Source organism: Carassius gibelio, chromosome B22 (genome assembly GCF_023724105.1).
Source record: "Carassius gibelio isolate Cgi1373 ecotype wild population from Czech Republic chromosome B22, carGib1.2-hapl.c, whole genome shotgun sequence".
NCBI classification, from domain to species: domain Eukaryota; kingdom Metazoa; phylum Chordata; class Actinopteri; order Cypriniformes; family Cyprinidae; genus Carassius; species Carassius gibelio.
The window spans coordinates 30,811,607-30,820,847 of NC_068417.1; the positions used below are offsets into that span (position 1 = coordinate 30,811,607).

Genomic DNA, 9,241 nt, shown 5'->3' on the forward strand with positions numbered 1-9,241 from the left:
TTATAGACTTCACTTTTTTGGACTTGTCACTCACGTCCACATCATAGTTGGAACTTCCAGAACTATCACACCTTCCTTTCCTCTTATTATTCACTTCCTGCCATGACATACTATCATGATCTCCATCCGTACTTTTACCCATGATAATTACATTCACTGTACAGTTATTGCTAATTCCAGCGATAAAAGCCAAGAATATCGTTCGATCCACCGAGCCAAAACGTGAAACTGGAAGAAGTCCCTCGAGCCGCGTTCCCATGCACAGATGTAGCAATACCAGCTGTCTTCCTCTCGCAATGAGGCTGTGTGTGAGTGCTGCTTATAGGTGTGTGTAAATGAGGTGCAGGTGTGACAAGTAGATTAGCTGATGCTTTGCCAGGCCTTTACTGCAGCTGACTTCAGTTAACTTTTTTTACCTTCAAAAAATCCTGGGTTACATTTGCTGCATTTGGGTCATCATCCGTACTAGGAATCAACTTTGACCGTTTGACTGAATCTGGCCAGACAGTATATCCATACACTTCAGAAATCATCCGGCTGCTTCTGTCCTCTTTCAGATAATCGCTAAACACCAGTAAGTTAGTGCCACTGGAAGCCATGCATGCTCATGCCATCACACTGCTCCATCATGTTTACAGACATGTTTACTTAATTTCAGCCATCCAAAGAATGCTTTTCCAGAAGTGATATGGCTTTTTTTTTTAATGTGTTTTGAACAAAGTCTAATCAGACCTTGTTTGCAACTTGTGGTGAACCCTCTGTACACTTGACTGTAACCTCCTAGAGAATGTTCTTCTCTTGGCTTGATTTTGTGAAACTGTTTTTTTTTTTTTTTTTTTTGCCATGGACAGGATTCTCCGATCATTCACCAATGTTGTCCTCTGTGGACGTCCAGGACTTTTTATTCCAGAGGATACTGGAACATTGATTAGTAAATTATTTTCTTATCAGCCCAATGTCAGTCAGATTAAACCACAGATATCCCTCCATGGCCACTATTGCCACCATCAAACTGCCAAGAGTTGCAGTTGTTTGTTTGGCAGCTCAGAGAGGTGCAGCTTGGCCAAATTGGTCAGGGAAAAAGGCCCTGGCCATCATCTAGATCATTTAGCAGGTCAGCCTGTTAGGCTTCTAACACAACGAGTGTGAAATGCTCCACCAGCTTGACCATTTAAATATAATGTGGTACACAGCATTTTATATGTTGTTTCGGTCACCGAAAGATAGCCTGCAAGATAAAATTAGACAAAATACCTGTTTATATGAAATTATTTTTATTTATTTATTTAACTCATTTAGCACTTCAAATATTCAAACAGTCACTGAACTGAGGAAACAGCTCTGACTCAGACTGAAGGACAAATGTGATATGTGAATTCATGGATGCACTGAATAAATGGGTATTATGAACTTTTTTATGGTTTCACTTTGTTTATGTAAATAGGTGAGTTGATGAAGAAAAGTTTATTCACTTCATATGCTTTAGACATTTAAAACATCCACATTTCACATCACATTGGGTGCTTTAACAATACAATAGTTTATACGCTGCATCATAGCATGATTTTGTAAACAAACCAGTGGATCAGATATTTGAACCAAGAGAGGACATGACCTGACTTTGTGCTCTGCATTTAACCCACCCAAGTGTGCGCACACACACACACACACACACACACACACACACACACACCAATAGGTAATGAACTAACACGCGCACACACTGTGAACACAAACAGAAGGCAGTGGGCAGCCAATGGGGGATTTATTGCTCAAGGGTCTCACCACAGTCGTGGTATTGAGGTAGGAAGAGAGCGCAGTACATTCACACATTCATCAGTCCACGACTGCCCCTCTGAAATAATGTTAAGTTTCTTTCACAAATGGATCATTTCACTTCTTAAAGCCTCAATACGTCATCTGGAGCCATGGTTATTCGTTTTGTGTTCCTTGATTTTATGGAAACACACGAGTATAAAACAAAATAAAATGCACCCTAAATACCAACCGCTTATGAACAAGACATGTCCATGTATTACAAAGAGCCAGCTGTCTCTCGCTTTTATTTAAGCTTTTAAAAAAGCTGTAATTTGTTGTAAAGGCGGTTTTCCCCTTTCACCCTAAATCTGTTTTAATTATTTATAATGATAAAAAAATGAACACATATTTGGCCATGAGAATTTAAAAGAAAAAGAGACATAGTCATATATAATGTATATATTAGCACCTCGCCATAACTTAGGAATTGTATTTTCCCGGTTGGTACAATTTGGTCCCCAGATTATGGAACAGTCACATTTTTTTATGCATTACATGTATTATTGCTGAACCAGGACTTCCAGCTGCAACTATTAGTGTCACTTTTTTGATTGTCAACAAGAATGTGGAAAGCTAAATGCAAGATGTAAGAAACTAATAAACACATGCAAGGGTATTTGCACAAACAATACATATAAAAGATGTTTAATGTTAAATGTTTAAAGGATTATACATTTGTTAAAGAAAATGTTATAATGAAATATTGTATAATTATTAAACAACTGTTTTGATCCTCAGATTTGATTAGTCAGCAGCATACTTCGCCATACTTGTTTGTGTTTTCAGCAAATTCCTTCAGTAGTTCAAACCTTCAATTAGGTTCACTTGCTTTCCCCAAAATGCTTTGTTTCTGTCCTTCTAGTATGACATTTGTGTGAAATCATTTATTTTATTTCAAGATTAAGCCTAGGTTTGTGTGAAATGACTCCGCCAGATTCCGTTCATTTGGAGAATCACAGCAATAAAAACTTGAGTATACGTGTTGTGAACATGGTTTATATTAACACTTTGCAAATGCTAACTGGTCATTGTGTGAGTCTAGTAAACAAACAAAGCAGACATACTTTCCATTTGAGGTTAAGACAACTGAGAACTTCATAAACATGAAACATGAAGGTGTTGAAAAAACACTGCTGTCATTTCACAGTTAAACCTCCTCTCTAGACAAAGGTGAGAAGTAGCTGGTTGTCAAGTGCCAAACCCCGTGGAACATGTTTCTGGTTTTGGTTTAGCACTTCAGATGAGTTTACTTAAATAATAACTTCACAGTGTTATTTTATTATGTGTAAAAGTGTGTAACCAGCTAAATAACTTTCTCATAGAATATTAAGAATGACATACTCAATAACAGACACAAAGAAATATATTTGTTCATAATGAAGCAACTGTAATGAATATCAATATCACAATGAAGCAACGTCATAAAAAAGGTTAACTATAAGGCTAAAGCGTGTTTGCGAGGGTGCTCAATATACTCAAAAGTTTGCTTCCAATACTCAAAATATACCAATACACACAAAACACAGGAAACAGAGAAAGAGAAAGAGAAAAATAAAGTAAACATAAATAAATAAATAAATGTAATTTCAGACCAAATTGTTGTGTGTTATCAATATAATTGTTTTGTAATTATAAAATATTTATGTATTGTGAAACTAACTTAATTTAATGTCTATATTTTAAGGTATTAAATGCAGCCACATTAATATAAAACTATAAAATAAATACATATTTTCTCAAAATATAAATAGAAAAGCCCAGCAGACAAACAATTCGTATGTGCATTTGTTTGAAATACAACATCAAAAAAAAAAAAAAAAAGCCCTGAGTGCCGAGGTCGAGGAGAGTAGGTTGACAAACCACAACATTTCACACTAACAGACCTAACCAACTTATGAACATTTAAATGATTTTTTATATATGTATTAGTTAAACTATTTTGTCTAAAGAAACAGTCAAGTATTTTATAAAAATGAATCTCTTCTCAGTCCAACAGCACTGAAAACACAACCAACAGGCTTCACAAAAATAATAAATATGGTGCACTCTCCATCCCCTTTCATACATTTATTAGAATCTACAACCTCTTACAAAAAAATAAAAAAAATAAAAAAAACTGAAATGGCTTACAACAGCTATCTGAAGCAGGGGTTTTAAAGTTTTTGATGCCACTGACTCACAAACATGACTCTATTACAAGACCCACTTAATACACTTAAAATCTGGTACATATTTTTATATATAAAACATTCAAACAAGTGTAGAGTGAAAGAAAAAGTGTCTACTGAATATTTTCCAGGTAATATTTTCTACTAATTATTTGAGTACTCTTCAGATATATACATAAAAAGAAATACAAAACTGTGATTGTCAATTCAGTAAAATAAATGTGACCTCATGACTTCCAACCAGTCTTTAGAAAGCAGGTTGAAATATTACAAATTTTTAATCTAGTCGAGTATAAAATATAAGACATTTTTAGAAAATCTTGAAAATATGAACCAAAGAAGTATAAAATCAATCATACTCATATATTCATGACTTCGGCAGGTTTAGAGCAGCGTACGTGCTGTTGATTTGGCTGGACGGAATATTTTTACGCAGCTTGGAAAAGTCAACCGTGGCATACTGAAAGAGCAAAATGAAGTGTTATAGAATGCAATTGTTAATACCAGCAAGAAATCCTCAATGATTATCAAGACAAAAATGAATTTTATTTATGATGGTTTCACATATTCTTACCTGCAACTGGTCCCGATGTGGCTCTGTAACTTGTGTCTGTTGTAGATAAGAGTTTAGTTGTTCTGGCTTTTTTGCAGACCTTCTGTTTCCAACAACAAAAACCTTTACCAGTCCTAAAAATGGTATTTCATGTTCAATATTTATATCTTATATCACATAAATAAGGCAATAATAATGAAACAGTCAAAAGTCTAAATGAAGAATATTTACATATTTAATAAACTTCAGCTGACAATGGCTTAAATAGAGCAAAATATCTCACCGACCACTACAGTAACCAGAAGCCCATTCATCAGTCCAGATATGATGATAATACTCTTCCATAGTGTCTGATTCTGCTCGATATACTCAGTCACTGTGTGATTGTGACACTCAGTTGGTTCTGTAATAAAATTGTCCACAGTCTGTTACTGTAAAAAATGCTATTGTTAGGCTACATATTTGTATCGCTGATAGTTTATACTGGAAACAATTTAGGTGTATACTTCAATAAGCTAATACTTAAGGTTTTTTGAATTATTATTATTATTATTTTTTTTCTAACTGATGAATTATGTAGCATTTCCATATTCCAGGATGCCAATACCAAGATTCTTTGGACCCAATTTATAAAATACTGGTTCAGTGAACTTGAGTAATCTTTTTCATGTATGCATTGGTCATCACTGAGTCCTGAGCTTAACTCTATTGAAAGTCTTCAGGATGTGCTGGAGTTGACTTTAGAGAGTTCAACTCTGTCTTTGTCAATACAAGATCTCTGCAAAAAGTTAATGCAACTCTTGATGGAATTAAATGCTGTGATGTTGCATATTGTTGTCGAAACAATGCCACAACAAAAGCACAATGTTATGACAGCTAAAGGCAAACCATGGTTTGGACAGGCTGTGTATATGTACATGAAATGTACGTGTGTACTTTATCTGTCATGGTTGTTAAGTAAATGAAAAGCTATTCATCAGTTAGAATGAAAATAATTGTCGCCAACATGCCAAGAAACACATGAATCGCAGCAACCTGGGCCGCATTAATGCACAGGCTTACCTGAGCTTAAGCCCAGGGCCCCGGGCTAGGGGAGGGCCCCGATGATGCCGGAAAATATTGTAATTGAATTCTATAATTTATTGGCTGTCCCTTTAAAATTACGCTTTATCACTTTGCTTTGGAATGTACTTGCGGAAGTTGCAAGTCTTGCACACAGGACCGTCGCTAGTGGGGTGAAAGGTGGTGACGATTATAGGGGCCCATGGCCAAGGGAGGGGGCCCCGGCGATCTCATCCGTCTGGCTGAAGCCAGTCTAAAAAGACACTCAAGACAGTAGACAGAACGCTTCTGCATGTCATCACAAAAGCGTATAATTTTCATGTGCTATTAAGCCTTGCCACCTGCCAATTTAACAAATCAAAATACTTTAAAGCATTAAAACACAAGAAGCTGGAAAGCCTAATAGAGTTGCTGGTTACTCGCGTGCTGTGTTTGGTGCGCACGGGGAGAAAGAGCCGCGTCTCACAGACAGCTACACTGAACTGAGCTCTTCTTTGCGAAGTTCTCCTTTAAGTTCCTCCTGCACCTCAACAAACAAATCGCAGTTTAAACAAACAGAAAAGGATGTGTAAGAGCCCAATTCAGCATCGCGGTGTTCTGCTGTTCAAGCTCACGCAGAGAGAGGCGTTTCAAAACACTTGAACGCCAAATTTGTCTGTTTTTGCTCTTGTACCGACATATACGTAAAAAAAAAAAAAAATAAGTGAAAATACCCGTCTTGGATAATATGTTCGAAAAAACTGTTGGTTATGTCTTAAGTGAAAGTAAACAGTTGAGAAAAAAAATCTTATATGTGTTATATTGGATGCATTCATTGTCTCTTAAAGTTACAGTTAATTTAGCTACTAGCTGCAGTAATGTTAATCCAATGAAAGAAAAATGAAAAAATTAAATTAAAATGAAAGAACCACACTACAGCTGTGGATTATAATAATTTTTCGTTGCCGAAATACAGCGAAACAAACGATTTGGTAAGTCAAGGTAAAATGTAAGTCACTTGATATTAAGTTCTTGTTTATTAAACTGTATGCTGAATAAAATGATAACATTTTATTCACTCTTTGTGTAATATTGGTTAACATATTAAATTATATAAATATGAAATAAATACGGGGCATATTTGAATTCTGAGGCATTAAGACTAAATCACGTGCACAAGTCTAATTTAGTCTAACTAGACTACATCATGTAGTGCATGCGTGCACAGAATGGGTGTGTTTTTTTTTGTTTTTTTTGTAAAGTGAGTTGCATACTTGATAATATCAGATCGTTAAATCAACAATTACGATATCATAGACTTCATATAATGCACACCCTACACCACTGGCCCGATCGGGCAAGTGACCGTTCTGTCTACTGTGCCGAGCGTCATTCACACTAGCCTGGAAGGGCCCCTCAAGAGGTAAAGCCCAGTGGCCCCTTATAGTCTTAATGCGGCACTGGCTGCAACAATAGGGCTAATCTAATTTAAAAATCTCAAGAATTTGCTTATTTAAATCCAGACAGCTTTTTTTTTTGGCTAGGTAGTGTATTGTAATTTCTGAATATCAAATTATTTAAAATTTTAGGTAGTTATTATAAACAGTGATCATCAATATATTTTAATCGCTTAAGGAATAAATAATCTTACCATTGAAATATATTCTGGTGCTGTTGCTGAGTTTTGGAGGTGTGCGTGTGTTCATACAGTAATAAACTCCTAATTCATCAGCAGTCACATTATTAATAACTAGACGATGTTTAAACTGCACTGAATATTTCTTTTTGAATGTTTTATTATGGTAAAAAGCTGATGTTGAGAATGACTGTAGAATGACTGTTGGAGGATCTGCTGCTTTCAGTAAAATCCAGTAAACCTCCTTTTCATCAAGATCACAGTTTATGGTCACATTTGATCCCACATCAGTTAAAAGATCTGCCACTGCATACTGACAAAAGATTAATACATCTGTAAGATATAAATACATAAACTAATTAATAAAAAACAATAAACCCCCTGTGATGCATAACATAAAATTATTTATCATTTTAATTTGTTTACAAAGCATGTACATTTATTATTATTTTGCAATAGACTCACAGAGCTGAAGCTGAAAGATCGTCATGTTGCTGCAGTGAATAAAATGTTTCAAAATGAATCCGCTTCTCATCACACAACACTGAAGAACCTACTGCAGCTCTGAAGCAAAAGACAGGAAGAAAAAGTTTCCACATCAAACAGAGGAAGTCAAAGTCAAATTTGCTCTGACCACTTAATCCCTCCTCACCATTATCACTTCATTAAGTTAAGCATCCTTTGATATTTGTTTCTCAAATTCTCCAAACTACCGTTTAACTATGGAGCCAAAAGAGTCTCAGTAAAGATAAATGCACACACTACATTCACATATGCACACATAGGATTCATACATGCACACACATAATTCATAAATACACACACAGGATACACAAATGCGCACAAAATTCACAAATGCACACACAAAATGTAAAAAGCACAGAAGATTCACAAATGCATACAAAATTCAGAAATGCACACAAAATTCAGAAATACACACACAATTCATAAATGCAAACAACATTTTCAAATGCACTCAAGATTCACAAATGCACAGGACAAGATTCAGAAATATCTTGATTTACAAACTGCTTGCGGTTCTGTGAACTTCACTGCATTTGTGTGTGAATTTTGAGACTCCCCTGACTTGGCTCGACACACAAATGCCTTTTTTTAAACAGGGAATGATCTGCAACCAATCAGATATCTCCCTTGTTTTAGCCAATCACAAGAATGCACCCCACGTGGGGGTTTTATCATTTGCTGTGACCAAATGGTGGTCACAAATTATTTGTCCCTGTTTCATGTGCTTCATGTGTGTTGTGTTTTGTTTCGAGTGTATAACTTTTGGTCTTGTTCATTGTGAGCACATAGTTTTGGGGTTTGTTTCCTCTATGTGGTCTTGTCTAGTCTTAAACCCAGTATACAATGTGAGATTTTGGCTATTTTGAAGGCAATTTTTTTAAAATCCTAAAAGATTTCTATAATCCCAGGCTATAATATATAATCTTTAATCGGTGGTTTGACATGTTCACAGACAGCCAAAAATTATGCCAGTGTCAGAATATTTGGCACACAGTCATGGAGTGTGACTTCTACGATGACAATGCCTTAATTTTTCAAAACAAGATTAGAATTAATGCTAGAGATTTATTCTAACCTCCATAAAGTCTGGCACTACAGTCATGTAATTCATACGATATGTTGCCTTTGCTATGATAAACCCAGGTTGTTCTACACTATTCTACACTGTGACTAGTGGGGTGGGGCCGAGGGATGTGGGAACGAGCGAGGCCAGTGGAGTGTCTGGGAAATGAGCGACACCTGCGACCCACCACCGGTCTCGAGTCTCACAGAGGAGATGGAAGGATATAAAACTGGAGCGACGACAGTGAAGGAAGAGAGAGGACCAGGCCTGGGCTTTTAGTTGTGTTTGCTTTTTATTTGTGCGCATCAGTCGTCCATGAGGGGCTGATGCGCTGTTTTGTGTTTATTTTGTAATTAAAGTTTCATTTGAATTGTCCGTCGGCTCCCGCCTCCTTCTTCCGGATGAATAGGACGTTTTTTTATTATTACAGTGGTGCC

At 36.1% G+C, this 9,241-nt stretch overlaps 1 protein-coding gene and 1 long non-coding RNA gene across 2 annotated transcripts; one reads left to right on the plus strand and one right to left on the minus strand.

Annotated features, from left to right (window-relative positions):
- Positions 1-442: 442 nt before the first annotated feature.
- On the plus strand, positions 443-1,414 carry LOC127987542 (uncharacterized). The gene is made up of 2 exons (XR_008161244.1): positions 443-574; positions 852-1,414. It is a non-coding gene; the product is annotated as an uncharacterized LOC127987542 (long non-coding RNA).
- A 2,234-nt stretch (positions 1,415-3,648) lies between these two features.
- On the minus strand, positions 3,649-7,774 carry LOC127987530 (uncharacterized). Its single transcript, XM_052589899.1, has 5 exons — positions 7,682-7,774; positions 7,232-7,549; positions 4,823-4,942; positions 4,561-4,673; positions 3,649-4,446 (listed from the first exon to the last, which is right to left on the minus strand). The coding sequence occupies exons 1-5, from the start codon at positions 7,749-7,751 to the stop codon at positions 4,354-4,356; spliced, it is 714 nt and encodes a 237-aa protein (XP_052445859.1). The 5' UTR covers positions 7,752-7,774; the 3' UTR covers positions 3,649-4,353.
- Positions 7,775-9,241: the final 1,467 nt, after the last annotated feature.

Bases quoted from the DNA above. Each gene is read 5' to 3' on its own strand.
- LOC127987530 (XM_052589899.1), bottom strand. From the start codon at position 7,751: ATGAGAAGCGGATTCATTTTGAAACATTTTATTCACTGCAGCAACATG. The intron at 4,943-7,231 runs GTAAGATTATTT...ATTTTATTACAG, and splicing joins CACCAGAATATATTTCAATG to AACCAACTGAGTGTCACAAT. The intron at 4,674-4,822 runs GTGAGATATTTT...TACCATTTTTAG, and splicing joins TCTGGTTACTGTAGTGGTCG to GACTGGTAAAGGTTTTTGTT.